This window comes from Natator depressus, chromosome 23, assembly GCF_965152275.1.
Source record: "Natator depressus isolate rNatDep1 chromosome 23, rNatDep2.hap1, whole genome shotgun sequence".
In the NCBI taxonomy this organism is placed as follows: domain Eukaryota; kingdom Metazoa; phylum Chordata; order Testudines; family Cheloniidae; genus Natator; species Natator depressus.
Genome location: NC_134256.1, coordinates 20,415,287 through 20,432,145, shown reverse-complemented (window position 1 = coordinate 20,432,145; position 16,859 = coordinate 20,415,287). Strand labels below are relative to the sequence as shown.

The following is a 16,859-nucleotide window of genomic DNA, read 5'->3' as shown; positions in this document are numbered from 1 at the left end:
GGCTTGGGAGGCTCAGGTTCTTCGGGCCCCTCCTCGGCTGCCTCTTCCTCCTCCTCTATGACATCCTCCTCTTCCTCTTCCTCCTCCTCGTACTGGGGGGGAGGAATTCAGGGCGTCACCCCAGGTTGCACCAAGGTGCCGGGGTGGCCTTGGCGAGCGGGGGAGGGGGACAGGTGTCCAGTCCCCAGAGCAACAATAACTCAAGGCCCCTCCTCCACTTACAGGCAATGACCCCGAAATATTTGGAAAGTGGGCGGAGTCATTTATCCGGGGGGGGATACAATGGGGGTGACACCAGCCGGAGCAACATCCAGGAGATTAAATGTAGCGGGGGGCTGGCTGGCTAGGGGTTGTGAATGTGGCATGGGCCTTTCCCCTCTAGGGGGCGCCAGCTCCCGTCCGGCCCCAGGCGGGGACTGGCTGGCTCCGGGGGGTTGTGAATGGGGCATGGGGCCTTTCCCCTCTAGGGGGCGCCAGCTCCCATCCGGCCCCAGGCGGGGACTGGCTGGCTCCGGGGGGCGGGGAATGGGGCATGGGGCCTGTCCCCTCTAGGGGGCGCCGGGGGCTGGGAAATGGGGCCCAGGGCCTGTCCCCTCTATGGGGCACCAGCTCTGACACAGGCCTGGGCAGGGGCAGCCTGTGAAAGTGGCTTTGATCTCACAGAACCACCCCCCACCCCATGGCGCCGCCCCAGAGATTCCCCAGGTGTAGCAGGGGAAAGGCCCCCCCCAGCTCCTCCTTACGGTGATGTCCTCCCTGCAGAGAAAGAAAGAGGGACGGCGATTAGGCTCGAGCAGCCCTAGTCTCCCCCCACCTTGCTGCCCCGGCGCCTCCTGCTGGCAGGGCCCAAAGCCCTTCGCACAGCGATCGACCCTTCTCTGCCCCCATGAGCCAGGGGGATTTGCCCCCTTTCGCATACTGGGAAATGGAGGCACAGAGCGGGGACAGGGATGTACCCCCTCAAAAAATCACAGGGTCCTGGCTCCCAGCCCCCCCTGCTCTAACCACTAGACCCCACTCCCCGCCCAGAGCTGGGGAGGAACCCAGGAGTCCTGGCTGCCTTCCCCCTGCTCTAACCACTAGACCCCACTCCCCTCCCAGAGCCAGGGAGAGAACCCAGGAGTCCAGGCTCCCAGCCCCCCTGCCCCCAGGCTCTACCCACTAGACCCCACTCCCTTCCCAGAGCTGGGGAGGAACCCAGGAGTCCTGGCTGCCTTCCCCCTGCTCTAACCCGCTAGACCCCACTCCCCTCCCAGAGCCAGGGAGAGAACCCAGGAGTCCAGGCTCCCAGCCCCCCTGCCCCCAGGCTCTACCCACTAGACCCCACTCCCTTCCCAGAGCTGGATAAGTCAAAAGCCAGTAACTCACTCGTCTGCCATCAGGAGCAGGTGGGTTTCACTATAAACAGCTAGGAGGAGAAGATGGAAAAATCTTATTTGCTCTGCACAGGGTCTGGGTCTGGGCTCAGGGGGCCGGGGAATGGGGCCGGGGCCTGTCCCCTCTAGGGGGCGCCGGCTCCCATGCGGCCCCAGGGCAGGGACTGGCTGGCTCAGGCAAGACCCTGCGCTGGGGCCCGTTATCTCCCCCAGCCCCGGCTCCTTTCCCCTATTTGGGGCGGGAGCCGCTCGGGCCGATAAGCCCCTAAGTGGCTGCTGCTAAATATAAATCCCCTTATCGGGAGGGAGGGGGTCCCGAGCCAGTTTGGGGGCTGGGGGGATGGGACGGAGGGGAGCCCCCCCTTCAAGCCTGGGGGCACGGTGGGAGCTCTGGAAGATCCAGCCAGGCCCTGGAGATGCTACGATGGGGGAAGATGGGGGGGGGCAGCATTGGGATGGGGGGCTGGGGTACCCCACGCTCATCTGGGTTGAAAATATCCCCCTGCAGCCAGTCTCCCCCTCCCCGGAGTTGGGGGGATGGCGGGTCCCCTCCCATCCATCCCCCCAGAGGCTAGTGGGGGGCAGGTGGGTCCCCTCCCCTCCATCCCCACAGGGATCAGTGTGGGGCAGGCGGGTCCCCTCCCCTCCATTCCCCCAGGGATCAGTGGGGGGCAGGCGGGTCCCCTCCCCTCCATCCCCCCAGAGGCTAGTGGGGGGCAGGTGGGTCCCCTCCCCTCCATCCCCCCAGGGATCAGTGTGGGGCAGGCGGGTCCCCTCCCCTCCATTCCCCCAGGGATCAGTGGGGGGCAGGCGGGTCCCCTCCCCTCCATCCTCCCCAGAGGTTAGTGGGGGGCAGGCGGGTCCCCTCACCTCCATCCTCCCCAGAGGTTAGTGGGGGGCAGGCGGGTCCCCTCCCCTCCATCCCCACAGAGGTTAGTGGGGGGCAGGGCGTCCCCTCCCCTCCATCCCCACAGGGATAAGTGGGGGGCAGGCGGGTCCCCTCCCCTCCATCCCCACAGAGGCTAGTGGGGGGCAGGCGGGTCCCCTCCCCTCCATCCCCCCAGAGGCTAGTGGGGGGCAGGCGGGTCCCCTCCCCTCCATCCCCCCAGGGATCAGTGGGGGGCAGGTGGGTCCCCTCCCCTCCATCCTCCCCAGAGGTTAGTGGGGGGCAGGCAGGTCCCCTCCCCTCCATCCCCACAGGGATAAGTGGGGGGAAGGCGGGTCCCCTCCCCTCCATCCCCCCAGAGGCTAGTGGGGGGCAGGCGGGTCCCCTCCCCTCCATCCCCACAGGGATCAGTGGGGGGCAGGTGGGTCCCCTCCCCTCCATCCCCACAGAGGTTAGTGGGGGGCAGGCAGGTCCCCTCCCCTCCATCCCCACAGAGGCTAGTGTGGGGCAGGCGGGTCCCCTCCCCTCCATCCCCACAGGGATAAGTGGGGGGCAGGCGGGTCCCCTCCCCTCCATCCCCCCAGAGGCTAGTGGGGGGCAGGCGGGTCCCCTCCCCTCCATCCCCCCAGGGATCAGTGGGGGGCAGGTGGGTCCCCTCCCCTCCATCCTCCCCAGAGGCTAGTGGGGGGCAGGCGGGTCCCCTCCCCTCCATCCCCCCAGAGGCTAGTGGGGGGCAGGCGGGTCCCCTCCCCTCCATCCCCACAGAGGTTAGTGGGGGGCAGGCCGTCCCCTTCCGGCCATCACCCCCAGGACAGGGGCTCCCCCGGCCGGGTTACCCGAGTGTCCGGACTCCGGAGGCGGCGCGGGGCCGGGGCCGGGGCCGGGGGGTTAAGAAGGGTCCGAAGCCGCCGCCCGCCCTTGTAGGGAACGAGGGGCGGGGCCGGCTCCGGGAGGGGGGCGTTGGGGGGCAGGGCCCGGCTGTGTGTGTGTGTGTGAGAGAGAGAGAGAGTGTGTCTCCCCCTGTATGTGTGTGTGTCCCCGCTCTCTGTGTGTCTGTGTGCCCCTGGGTGTGTCCCTGCACCCCCTGCTCTGTGTGTGTCCCCCTGGGTGTGTCCCCCTGTGTGTGTGTCCCCCTGCACCCCCTGCTCTCTCTGTGTGTGTCCCCCCGTGTGTGTGTCCCTGTGTCCCCTGCTCTGTGTGTCCCTGTGAGTCCCTGTGTGTGTGTGTGTCCCTGCTGCCCCTGGGGTGTGTGAGTCCCTCTGTGTGTGTGTGTGTGTGTGCCTCCTGCTCTGTGTGTCCAGTTGCCCGCTACTGTGTGTCCCTGCACCCCCTGCTCTGCGTGTGTGTGTCCCTGTGCCCCCTGCCCCGCGCGTGTGTCCCTGCTGCCCCAGGGTGTGTGTGTGTCCCTGTGTGTGTGTGTCCCTGCGCCCCTGTTCTGTGTGTCCTGCAGCCTGTGTGTATGTTTTAATCCCTAACCTCCCCACAAGCAGGCCCCAGTTCCCCTGACCCTGTGAGGGTCTCACGCCCTGCAGCTGCGGGGTCTACGGGGCGAGCTGGGGGGCGGAGTTGGGGGGGCAGACTGGCTGGAGGAGGTGCCTGTATCCACCCAGGAGAGGTGAGAAGAGTGGGGCCTGCGCCAGGCAAGGGCGTCCCCCCCCCGGTTCCCGTTAGGGGCACGGCGAAGACAGGGCGGCCGGGTGCCCGCGGGGACACAATGTTCTTGGGGTCAGCGCTGACAGCCGGGGCAGAGCGCCCCTGTGACGCTCTGTACCTCGGGGGGACACCCAGCACCCCCATGTTCACCTTCATAACATGACGGTGTGGGATCCAATGCAACGTTTGCCACGCCGGGTGTCTCCGGAAGGCGCATGACGCACGGAGCATGGCTGGAGCAGTGATGTTAGAGTAATTGTTACAGGGATGTTACAGTGAGGTTATGGGTTAAAATTTCATGGATATAGTTCTGAGGCTGAAAATGCATCCTCCAGGCTTAAATCAACCCCATGCAAAAACTCTCTGTGACGAAGTGGGAATGCTCTTAATGTTTTCTCTGAATACTGGGTGGGTGCCTCAGTTTCCCCTAGGCAGTTCTTAAGGATCTAGCTGGTGGGATAAGAGAGTGTGATTGTGGCAGAGCCCTAGGGGGTCAGTGTGATGGGGTCTGCACAGAGAATGGCCGACACCCCGTCTCCTGGCCACTGATGGCCTGGGCCCCCCCTCTGCAAGGTGCCAACTGAAGGGGCTGGGGAACAAAGAGATCAGGTGACCTCCTGGCCTGGGAAAGAGAAAAAGGCCAGAGGAGGGGCAGGAGAGTCTCAGTTTGGAGCTGGCTGGGGAAATGGAGGGAGGCCCAGATGGGGCTCTGGCCTCCCTGCCCCCCAAGACGGACCTGACTGAGGGGTCCTGGTCTCTGCACCTACAAGCTCTGTGTTAGACCATGTTCCTGTCATCTAATAAACCTTCTGTTTCCCCGGCTGGCTGAGAGTCATGTCTGACTGCGGAGTTGGGGGGCAGGACCCCCTGGCTGCCCCAGGACCCTGCCTGGGCGGACTCGCTGTGGGAAGTGCATGGAGGGGCAGAGGATGCTGAATGCTCTGAGGTCAGACCCAGGAAGGTCGAAGCTTCTTGCCCTGGAGACAGTCTGCTCCAAGAGAGGAGGCTCCCCCAGAGTCCTGACTGGCTTCGTAGGGAGCAGATCCAGAGCATCGCCCAGGGACTCCGTGACACCCTCCAAGAACAGAGGGGCAGTTCACACCTCATCAGGGTATGGACGGGACAAACCCAGCCCAGCCTTAGAGGAATGAAGGACACTGGCATAGGCCCTGTTAGACCCTCGAGGGAGTCACCCCCCTTCCTTTTGGCATTTTGGGATGCGATGAGGTAATGCTCACCTGACTCTGAAGTGGGCGGGGGGCAAAGCCAAGAGGAAAGAAAGCACATGACAAAAGGGAGAGACATTTTGCCTTGCTCTGTCTCTTCCACTTCCATCTGCAGACACCACCACCGAGCGACTGAAGCGCTGATCACAGGGGAGAGCCGGGCTGAAGGGCAACCAGCCAGCCTGTGGTGAGACGCATCTAAGTTTTAAGGACGTTGGAAGTGTTCAGATCAGCGTAGGATGCGTTTTGCTTTTATTTCATTTGACGAAATCTGACTGGTTGTGCTTTGACTTAGAATCACTTGGAATCCAGCTTTACAGTTAATAAATCGGTTTGTTTATCCCACCGGAAGCCGTGCGTTGGTTTGCAGGGTGTCAGAGGCTCCCCTTGGGAGAACAAGCCTGGGACATAGCAATTGCTTTGTTAAACTGACCAACGTATATGAGCTTGCAGTGTCCCGTGGGCAAGATTCCCAGGGTTGGGTCTGGGACCGGAGATATTGGCTAGTGTCATTCGGTTGCACAATCCAAGGAGCAGCTCACACGCCAGAGGCTGCGTGAACCGCCTGGGAGTGGGGGTCTCACAGCGGGGCAGGGTGAGGCTGGCTCCCAGAGTCGAGGACTGGAGTGACCGAGCAGATCGTCGGTCCGGACAACACCAGAGGGGAACGTCACAGCCCCCCCTACTGACTCCAGCCCAGTCCCTGCAGCCTAGTGCCCCCCACTGACCCCCCACCCCTCACTGACCCCCCCGGCACAGTCCCTGCAGCCCAGTGCCCTCCTCTGACCCTCATCGACCCCTCCGGCCCGGTCCCCGCAGCCCAGTGCCCCCCACTGACCCCCACTCCATACTGAACTCCCGGCCTGCTCCCTGCAGCCCAGTGCCCCCCACTAACCCCCATCCCTTACTGACCCCTCCGGCCTGCTCCCCCATCCCAGAGCCCCCCCCTCACCCCCATCCCTTACTGATCACCACCCCGCTCCCCGCAGCCCTGCAGGGAGAGTGCCCCCTGCCGAACCCCCACCCCACTCCCTGCAGCTGAACAAACCACCCAAGCAGCCATGATTCCGGGGGGCAGATTTTATTTCCAGTCAAACCTCATTAACACCCCCACCTACAGAGCTGGGCCATGGGCAGACAGGCAGGGGCACGTGTGTGGGGCACCCATCTTCTGAGGGGGCGAAGCGGGCTAACTGGGAGGGGGGTCCCCGGGCCGCTCCTCCTGGCGCTGGAAGCGGGCCCAGGCCTGGTTCTGTCCCTCGGGCATCCCGCACGGCGCGAAGCCGGCCCCTGCGGCCATGGCCGTCACCCGGTCAAGGAAGGCGTCCACCTGCTCCTTGCGCACGTCAGGCAGGAAGCTGTCGGGGAAAACGGGGGGGTGGGGTTAGAAGAGGGGATGGAGTGGGGGAGCGGATCTGCCCCGCAGCAGGGCCCCCCAGGCTGGCACTTACCTGGTCAGCTCAGTGATCAGCGTAGCCCTGGGGGCAGATACCAGCTGCAGCTCTGGGGTCAGGGCATGCACCATGCTGGAAGGCAAAGGGGGACGTCACGAGGCCGGGTTGGGGAAGGCGGTTGGAACAGGGGATCTTCTCTCCCTCCCATGAGCCGGGGATGGGACCCAGGAGTCCGGGCTCCCAGCCGCTCCCCCTGCTCTAACCCCAGAATCTCCTCCCATCTCAGAGCCAGGCGGAACCGCGGCATCCGGGCTCCCAACCCCCCCGTCCCACACACACACCCTTTAACCACCAGACCCCCCTCCCTGCCCAAAGCCAGGCAGAACCCCAGCATCCAGGCTGCCAGGCCCTCCCACCCCGCCCATTTCCCCGCTCTAACCACCAGCCCCCGCTCTCCTCCCCGAGCCAGGCAGAACCCCGGCGTCCGGCTGGCAGGCCCCTACCTGCAGGAGAAGTAGAGCAGGTGGAAGAGCTGGTGGTACTGGCTCTTGCAGGGCAGCCGAGCTGTGCAGCCAAGCGGCAGGAAGTGAATCCGGACGGGCCCGGGGCAGACGGCTTCTGGGGTGGGATGGGGGGAAACTGACACTGATCAGCATGGGGCCGGGACCTGGGGGAAGGGAATCCCCCACATCTGTGGGGTTCCAGGGGCTGGACTGGGAGGGACCCCTAACACTAGGGTGGGGGGGCTGTGAGTCCTCTCCCTATGGGGGAAGGGCCAGGAGTCCCTGCGCTGGTGGGAGGCTGTGAGGCTGGGCGTTTCCTCCCCATGGGGGAAGGGACATGATCCCCAGTACTGGGGGGCCCTGTGAGACTGGGGGTCCCCTCCCCACAGGGGAAGGGCCAGAGCCCCCTTGCTCAGGGAGGAAGCAGCTACAGTATCAATGTGATGGACCCAAGGGCTGTAGGACAGACAGATGGAGCCAGAGGTGGAATCCCCCCCAACTCTCCTCCCTCCCCTGCACAAGGACTCACTGTGATCCTGGAAGTCCGGATCTGGATTCGGGGCGGGGTTCTCCTGGGCTGGGGCAGCCCCACTGACCGCCTCTGAGGTGGGCGGCGGGGGGGTGTAGCGGGCCTGGGCTGCCAGTTCATGGAACAGGGCCGTGACATTGTACAAGGAGATCTCCTGGGCACTCTAGCAACGCAGAGGAGAGAGAGGTGAGAGGGGGGATCCCCAAAATCCTGCCCCATCCCCCCCAAGATAAGGGCTTCCCAATTCTCCCACTTCCTCCCCCATCTCCCCGGGATCAGGGCTCCCCGATTCTCCCCCTTCCCCCACCCCAGGATCAGGGCTCTGCAATTCTTCACCCCTCGCCCGCCCCAGGATCAGGGCTCCCCAATTCTCTCCCCCACTCCCCAGCCTCCCTGCAAGGGCTCCCTCCCTCACTGTGGGAGCCCCTCTCCTTGATGGCCCTGCCCCCCATTCCCCCAGGCGACCCCTACCTTGGCGGGGATCCCGTTGACGGTTCTGAGCAGACTCGGTTCCTCGGACTCGATCCCGAAGGGGAGGTACGGCCCTGTGCCGATGTCGCCCCAGTACCCCCGGGCTGGCACGAACTCCCCCTTCTGGGAAGGAGGAGACAGGGTGTTACCCACCGGGGAAACAGATCCCCCCCAGATCCCCTCTGGGACTACAGCAGCCCCCCATCTGAGATCCCCCCCCACCATCCTCCCGGCCTCCGGCAGCCCCCCTCCAACTTCCCCATCTGCAACCTCTGCCCCCCTCCAGCCCCCTGACCCAGGTTCTTGCAGCCCCCCTTCTACCTCCCCCCACGGAAACAATCTTCACCCCTCTCCCTTGGGTCACGGAAGCTTCTCTTCTCCAGTCTCCCCTGCCCCTGTTCGCCCTTGGGCTCCAGCCCCCCTACCGTGGGGACCCCCCCCACCCCACGGCCGCCCTGGTGCTCACGTGTCTCAGGAGCCTCCCAGAGGCCAAGGTTTTGTTGGGGACGTCGTAGACGCCCTCCCGCAGCTCGAAGGCCACCCCTGTGTCCCGCCATCGGGAGAACTCCCGCCCGCCGATTGCTCTGGCCTGCAAGGAGTGCCGGGGGGAAGGGTGGTGAGAATCCCACGCCGGGGGCTGCTGGATGGGCCCTCCCATAGCCACCCTGGAACCCAGCTGGGTCAGTACCCCCTAGCGCCGCCCTGGGGCATGGGGCCAGCCCTGTGTGGCAGAAGACAGCACCCCCTGCTGAGCCCTCGCCCCACTCCCTGCAGCACAGTGCCCCCTAGCACTGCCCTGGGGCATGGGGCCAGCCCTGAATGCCAGAGGAAAGCACCCCCTGCTGAGCACCCCGTGGGCCGCACCCAGCAGGGAGCTCGCCCCCCGGCTGTGCCCGCAGCTCCACAGACTCCAAGGGCTCACCCCGCGTTCATGCAGCTTCATGGAGAGGTCCCAGTCGCACACGCCTCGGCGAGCGTCGTAACGGGTCCCTAGGTACTGCCGGACCCGCAGGTCCCAGAGCCGGGCGATCGGGAAGGCCTGTGGGTCCGGGTTCCGCCAGAATCGGAAGATGCCCTCCAGCTGATCCCGCTCCTTGAACTTTTGGACAAAGAGCAACGGGAGGGTTTGGGGAAGAGAGGGTACTATGGCAGCAGTGCATCATGGGAGATGTAGTTGGGGGTCCCACATGCTCCAGTCCCAGACTCACAGACTGGATTACGTCTCCCAGGATGCACCGTGATCTCTTCTCTAGGTAGGAGCAGAATGCGTCTGGCAGTGGCCAGGCTCCCTGGCCAGACCATCGATTCAGAGACTCCAAGGCCAGAGGGGCCAGTGGAACCTAGTCTGAGCCCCTGGATAGCCCAGGCCAGAGAACAGCCCCATGATAATTCCCAGGGCAGAGCTTTCCCAGCGACAGCCAGTCTGGTGGCGTCTCTCACTCTCACTGTTTCTAACCCTTCAATCATCCTTGTGGCTCTTCTCCAGCCCCTCTGCGATTTCTCCACATCCTCCTGGAACTGCAGGCCCCAGAACTGGGCGCAGGATTCCCACAGCATCGTCCCCAGGGCCAGATCCAGAGGCCAAACAACCTCTCTGCTCCCACGCGGGGTTTCCCGGTTGATGTGTCCCAGGGGCCCGCTAGCCCTTCAGCCCCAGCGCCGCCCCGGGAGCTCAGGTGTGGCTGATTCTCCACCACCACCCCAAATCTTGCCCAGAGTCCCGGCTGCCCAGGAGGGCGAGCCCCAGCCGGTGCGTCCTCTGGTCCCATACAGACATGCTGACACGGAGCCGTATGAAAACGCAGGCTGGTCGCTTGCCCCCAGCGACCCTGACCTGGCCTCTGCTTTATTCCCCACACCCCCAGTTCATCTCCTCTGCAAACCTTATCGAGGACGATTTTATGTTTATGGGACTACAGCTCCCATGATGCAGTGCGGCCACGTCACTGCCATGATGCGCACCTGCCCTACCCAGCGAGAGCGTGGTGCATCTTGGGAGATGTAGTCTGGCGCGGGAGCCTGGCGCACAGAGCATGAGGCACGTGAACTACAGCTCCCATAGGGCACCGCAGCCCAGCGCCATGCCTGCTCTAACCACTAGAGCGGGGCCAGAGCACTGCAGGGGTCAGTCCCGCCGCACGGGAAGGCCGGTGGCCGTGGTGGGGACCCACCTTCAGGGCCGACATGTCCACGGCCCCCAGGTGGCGCTGCTGGAAGTCCGGGTCGGTGGCATAACGGACGAACAGGTCCGATTTCTCCTGCAGGTAGGCGGCTGTCGGGCTGCGGATCAGGCTGTTCCCCAGCAGTTCCAGGAACATCTCGCTCTTCTCTGCGGAGAGGCGAGTGCTGCCATCAGAGACTGCCTCCCCGCCAACCTCCGTCCCCGGTATTGGGAGCCCGGACTCCGGGGTTCTATCCCAGCTCTGGTTAGAGCAGGGGAGGCCGGCAGCCAGGCCCCCTGGGTTCTATCCCAGCTCTGTGTGGGGAGCGGGGTCTAGTGGTCAGAGCCAGGGATTGAGTGGCCTTTACCTTGCAGCCCCAATTTCTCCGGAGACTCCAGGGCGAGGCTCAGAAACAGCAGCTGCCGGCCCAGCGCCTCGAGGTTATTCTCCACGATATAGAACTGAGAAGTGGGAAAGAAAACAAGTTGGGAAGCCCTGGGAAAAGCCGGCGTCCATGCAGGGGTGGGCGTTATAGGTTCCCCCATCCCAGAGGGGCCGTGTCTCCACGCGGGGCGAGGGGTCCTCATATACCCAGCCCCCGCGCCCCACCCCAGAGGGGCCGCGACCCAGCGCCACGTGAGGGATCCTTCCTGTGAGGATATAAATGTATGTTTCTACTGCAGCCCTGACTTTGCCTGTGAAACCCACTAGGCCAGACTGTCACGTGCTTGGCTTGTGAAACTGGCTTGTGAAACTGGGAACTCCCAGCAACTCCAGCCCCACCTCTCCCAACAGGGGGCGCTTTGAGGAACAGGGCAGAAACTCCGGCTGTAGGGGGGACTCCCGGCGACTCCAGCCCCACCTCTCCCAATAGGGGGTTTTGTGGGGAGCGGGGCAGGAGCACAGGCTGTGTGGGGAGCTCTTGCCTACTCCAGCCCCATCTCTCCCAGCAGGGGTACCATGGGTCAGTTGTAGCTTCAGAGCCCCCAAGATTTCTCCTCACGCTTCCCTTCTGAACCCTTCTCCCCACCCTGGAATACCCCTGTGAGTACTGAAGCCCCACGCCCCCCACCCCCCACGTCCCCCTGCCAGCCTGGGGACCAGGCGATTCGAAGAGGGCACAGCAAGAGGCGGGGAGCTCCTCTGGCGTGGAGGAGATCCCGGGGGGGGGGGCGTTTAGATAAGAGGCACTGAGGGGCTGCAGGAGGGGGCCTGGCAGCCGGAACGGACCTCTCCCCGCGCTCACACACACCCCTGCCACACGTGCCGCCAGCCGCCGGATGCCCCGCGGAACAAACCGTCCCCGTCTCGCCCGTCAGCCTGATGAGTCCTGACGCCAGCTCAGAAACGGCTCACGGGCAGCTGCCACCACGGCCCTTGCTGGCAGAGCTGTCGCTGCAGCCTCTGCCGACCCCGGGAACGCGGCTGAGTGCAGGGGGAAAGGCGGGATGGGGCACCTGCACTGGGGATCCCGAAGCTCTTCTCAAATGCGGGGCAGGCTTGACAATGGCCCCCAGCCCCCCCGCCTCCCGCTCTAACTACTAGACCCCGCTCCCCTCCCGGAGCCAGGGGGAGAACCCAGGAGTCCTGGCTCCCAGCCCCCTCCCGGCTTTAACCACTAGACCCACTCCCCTCCCCGAGCCAGGATAGAACCCAGCTCTCCAGAGACTGCTCTCTCCTGCGCTCTAACCACTACTCCACAAGTCCGGGCTAGGTGAGAGAGAGAGGGGAGCCGGGGAGGGGAGACGCCTACATTGATCCTCCTCCGCGGCCAGCGGTGGGCTTGACTCATGGTCCTGAGGACGTGGCGGCCGTCGACGGAGCCCACCAGAAGGATATTGAGCTCGGGCAGGTCATCCTGTGACAGGCAGAGATGGGCCATGGAGCTCTCCAGACCTGCAGGGAAAACAGAATGGGTGCATCTCGGGTCTGTATAAACAGCCTCCACGCCCCAGCCCAGGGGGGCCGCATCTCAGCGCCAGGTGAGGGGTCCCGTATAACCAGCCCCCGCACTCCACCCCAGAGGGGCTGCATCTTAGCTGTGGGCAAAGGGTCCCTGTATACCCAGCTCCCACCCCCTACCCCACAGGGGCCACATCTCAGTGCCGGACAAGGGGTCCCCGAATAACCAGCCCCACTCCACCCCATAACACTTAAACAGCGAAGCTCAAAGGCAACCCATTTAAAACCGGGAAGGGGAAGAGGACACAGGTAACTCACTGCCACATGTCCCAGAGGGATCAGATTTTGGAATAAGCATAAAGGGATGTTTCCACCCCTGGGATGGGGGAATAGACTGGAGGGCGTGAGCCTGGCTCTGCCCCCCAAAGGGGCCAGGAGGAATAGACTGGAGGGGCCAATGCCGCCCCCCCCCCCGGGCCCCTGAGATGGGGAGGGGCCAAGAGTTGGCTTGTCAGCTCTTTGGGGTTTTCCTTGCGCTGGGTCTGCATAGCGCCTAGCACCATGGGGGGCTGGTCCGAAGGGGGGTCCCAGGCGCTACCGTAACACAGGGGACGAGGAAGACCCACATTCCCTCTGCAGGTCGAGCGCGGGGGAGAAGCCCCACCAGCAGGTGGTGCCGAAGCTGCTGCTGCTGCCGGCTGCCGTCGTCATGGCTGGAAAACAAAGACACGTGCACCCCGCGTGGGTGTGGGGCTGCCAGGGCCGGGGGGCCGCCCCCCCTCATCCTTCCTGCTGCCACCCCCACTGATTCCCCTCCCCACACTTCCCTCGTCTCTTTCCCTCCCCAGTGACCACCTACCTCCCCCGCCGCTGCCCCATCTCTCCTCCTCCCCCACTGGCCATCTGCCCTCTGCCACTTTCTGCGCCGCCCCCAACTGCTCTCCACTCCCCTTACCCCCTGCACCTCCTGCCCCCTTCCCTAGGGATCACCTGCACCCCACTGACCCCCTCCCCATCTCTTCCCCACCCCTCACTTCCCCCGCCACCCCCCACTGCCCCTCCCCCGCTTCCCCTGCCACCCCCACACTGCCCCTCCCCACACACTGCCCCCACCCCCACTTCCCATCACCCCCACACTGCTCCTCCCCCCACTTCCCCCACCCCCACTTCCCCTGTCACCCCCACACTGCCCCTCCCCACACACTGCCCCCACCCCCACTTCCCCTGTCACCCCCACACTGCCCCTCCCCACACACTGCCCCCACCCCCACTTCCCCTGTCACCCCCACACTGCCCCTCCCCACACACTGCCCCCACCCCCACTTCCCCTGTCACCCCCACACTGCCCCTCCCCACACACTGCCCCCACCCCCACTTCCCCTGTCACCCCCCACTGCCCCTCCCCACACACTGCCCCCACCCCCACTTCCCCTGTCACCCCCACACTGCCCCTCCCCACACACTGCCCCCACCCCCACTTCCCCTGTCACCCCCCACTGCCCCTCCCCACACACTGCCCCCACCCCCACTTCCCCTGTCACCCCCCACTGCCCCTCCCCACACACTGCCCCCACCCCTATTTCCCCTGTCACCCCCACACTGCCCCTCCCCCCGATCACCTGCCCCCCACTGACCCCCGCCCCGCGCTCTCACCCCGCCTTGCCGCCTCGCGCGCCCCCCCCCGTGACGGGCAGGGCTCCGGGCCAATGGGCTGCGGGGCCGGGGCCTGGGTCCCGCCCACAGCAGCGCGGCTCGGCCGGGGCCGGCAGCTCTGCTGCGCCGCGGGACGCGGTCGCCCTGGCAACGGGGCCTCCGCTCCCTGGAGCCCCCCCCAGCCCGGGGATAGACCCCGCCCCCTTCCCCGGAGACCCCGCCCGCGGGGAGCCCCTCCCCCTGCCCCAGACCCCCGCCCCAGACTCCTCCCCACTGCACGAACCTCGCCCGGGGGCTGAGCCCTGTTCGCCCCGCCCCCTCCCGCCCCACCCCCCCTTCTCCCCCTCCCCCCTCTGCGCCTCCCTCTCCCCCGTCCGTCCCCCTCCCCCTCCCCCTCGCCCTCCCCCGCCCACCCCTCTGTCCATCCCTCCCTCTATCCATCCATCCCCATCCACCCCCCTATCTAATCTATCTATCTATCTATCCATCCCCATCCGCCCCCTCTATCTAATCTATCTATCGATCTATCCATCCATCCCCATCCGCCCCCCCATCTATCGATCTATCCCCATCCACCCCCCATCTATCCATCCATCCCCATCCATCCCCCTATCTATCTATCCCCGTCCACCCCCTCTATCTAATCTAATCTATCGATCTATCCCCATCCACCCCCCTATCTATCCATCCCCATCCGCCCCCTCTATCTATCGATCTATCCCCATCCACCCCCCATCTATCCATCCATCCCCATCCATCCCCCTATCTATCTATCTATCCCCGTCCACCCCCTCTATCTAATCTAATCTATCGATCTATCCCCATCCACCCCCCTATCTATCTATCCCCATCCACCCCCTCTATCTAATCTAATCTATCGATCTATCTATCCATCCCCATCCGCCCCCTCTATCTATCCATCCATCCCCATCCACCCCCCATCTATCTATCCCCGTCCACCCCCTCTATCTAATCTAATCTATCGATCTACCTATCTATCCATCCCCATCCGCCCCCTCTATCTATCGATCTATCCCCATCCACCCCATCTAATCTAATCTATCTATGTATCCCCATCCACCCCCCTATCTATCCCCATCCACCCCCTCTATCTAATCTATCGATCTATCTACCTATCCCCATCCGCCCCCTCTATCTATCTATCCATCCCCATCCAACCCCTCTATCTATCTATCCTCAGCCACCCCCTCTATCTATCTATCCCCAGCCACCCCCTCTATCTATCTATCGATCTATCTATCCATCCCCATCCGCCCCCTCTATCTATCAATCTATCCCCATCCACCCCCCATCTATCTATCCCCGTCCACCCCCTCTATCTAATCTAATCTATCGATCTACCTATCTATCCATCCCCATCCGCCCCCTCTATCTATCGATCTATCCCCATCCACCCCATCTAATCTATCTATGTATCCCCATCCACCCCCCATCTATCTATCTATCCCCGTCCACCCCCTCTATCTATCTGTCTATCTATCTGTCTATCCCCATCCACCCCCCTATCTATCTATCCATCTATCTATCTATCCATCTATCCACATCCGCCCCCTCTATCTAATCTATCTATTTATCTATCTATCCCCATATGCACCAGCTAGCCAGCCAGCCAGCCAGCCCCCCCCCCCCCACACCCTCATCCATCTATCCAGCCCCATGCACACACCTCTGTCTAATCCAGCCCATCTCGGTATGCTCTAGACCAGCAATTCTCAGCCAGGGCGGGCCGCCACGCTGGGCCAGGGTTCGACTCCCTGGGCCCAGGGCGGGAAGCCGACGTCCCACCGCAGGGGACTGAAGCCCAGGGCCCCCCGGGGCTGAAGCCAAAGGCCGAGCGATCGCCCTGCTTGCCACCCTGCACGGTCGTGGTTTGGATACGCAGAACTCTCATTGTGGCACACGTAGCATGTCGGGGCGGGGGGCGGGGGGGGGCTCAGAAAGTAAAAGGTTGGGAACCCCTGGGCTAGCCACTCATCGCTCTGACCTGAGCTGTCGGTCCATCGAGGAAGTGAGCTGGAGCTCACGAACGCCTGTGCTCAAATAAATGTGCTAGTCTCTAAGGTGCCACAAGTCCTCCTGCTCTTTCTGCGGACACAGACTAACACGGCTGCTGCTCTGAAATCGATCGATTCGGTGTTTAGCCCCATACCAGCCAGCCAGCCCTATGCACACCTAGCCGACTCTTTCTTTTCTTCCTTCGCTTTTGCTGCATCCCTCTCATCCTCGCTCTGTCTCTCCCTCCCTCTTTGCCAGTCTCTGTCACGCTCCCTCCCCCATCTCGCCTCCCCTTAATGGCACACAATGAATTACATGTCTGGGACGGAAAGGATATATTCATCTTCCTCTAAAGCCCTTGGTTGCTCCTAGATTGGCAAGGGATTTGCTGAGGGACAGAGTATTTAATACCATAATTTACTTCAGATCAGCAAGCCCCAGGCCGTGCTTCCTAAGCAGGCAGGGCCTGGCAGGTGGCGAACACCTGTTCTCCTGCCCTTCGCTGGGATTACAAAAATTTAGCTACCAGAAGCAGCTGTGAAAGTCCTGGTCATGCAGACGCAATCACTCCCAAGATCAGCCACAAGCCGTGGGAGAGTATGTATCCAGCTTGCCTGGAACGCAGCTCTTTATATCCTGGTCTGTTATTGTAGGGTCTCCCATGAGCTCTGTGCTGGTTTGTTATTATAGGGTCTTTTGTGAGAACCAGGCCTAGCTGGTTATTGTTGGGTTACTTGTGAACACTGAATCATAAATATCAGGGTTGGAAGGGACCTCAGGAAGTCATCTAGTCCAACCCCCTGCTCAAAGCAGGACCAACACCAACTAAATCATCCCAGGAGCTGGGATGCCGGTTTGTTGGGGTAGGGTCTCCGGTGAGAGGTGGGGCTATCAACCGGGAGTGTGATAAGAAGAAAGCTGATAGAAGTCAAATGGAGCAGAGTCCGCTCCCGCTCGCCCCGCTGTAAATCAAGAGTCGCTTAACTTTTACCTCCCTGCTTCCCCGTCGGAGACAATGAGGAACACACCTTTGAAATATAGAGCTCTTTGATTTATTTATGAACAGACGATGTTACCGCGCGGTCAAA

General features: G+C 63.4%; 1 protein-coding gene across 3 annotated transcripts; it reads right to left on the bottom strand.

Annotated features, from left to right (window-relative positions):
- Window positions 1-6,213: 6,213 nt before the first annotated feature.
- Window positions 6,214-13,834, bottom strand: DNAAF3 (dynein axonemal assembly factor 3). 3 transcript variants are annotated; one of them, XM_074937797.1, is made up of 12 exons: window positions 13,756-13,833; window positions 12,729-12,815; window positions 11,954-12,096; window positions 10,568-10,661; window positions 10,210-10,367; window positions 8,961-9,137; window positions 8,505-8,627; window positions 8,039-8,161; window positions 7,568-7,730; window positions 7,039-7,153; window positions 6,593-6,667; window positions 6,214-6,499 (listed from the first exon to the last, which is right to left on the bottom strand). In XM_074937797.1, the coding sequence occupies exons 2-12, from the start codon at window positions 12,811-12,813 to the stop codon at window positions 6,331-6,333; spliced, it is 1,425 nt and encodes a 474-aa protein (XP_074793898.1). In that variant the 5' UTR covers window positions 12,814-12,815; window positions 13,756-13,833; the 3' UTR covers window positions 6,214-6,330. The 3 variants fall into 3 exon arrangements, with proteins under 3 accessions (XP_074793898.1, XP_074793899.1, XP_074793901.1); XM_074937798.1 differs by having other exon boundaries at window positions 7,039-7,150; XM_074937800.1 differs by lacking the exon at window positions 8,505-8,627 and having other exon boundaries at window positions 13,756-13,834.
- Between the last annotated feature and the right edge of the window lie 3,025 nt (window positions 13,835-16,859).

Bases quoted from the DNA above. Each gene is read 5' to 3' on its own strand.
- DNAAF3 (XM_074937797.1), bottom strand. From the start codon at position 12,813: ATGACGACGGCAGCCGGCAGCAGCAGCAGCTTCGGCACCACCTGCTGG. The intron at 9,138-10,209 runs GTGGGTCCCCAC...TTTGTCCAAAAG, and splicing joins TGGACATGTCGGCCCTGAAG to TTCAAGGAGCGGGATCAGCT. The intron at 7,154-7,567 runs GTGAGTCCTTGT...ATCCCACCCCAG, and splicing joins TCCGGACTTCCAGGATCACA to AAGCCGTCTGCCCCGGGCCC.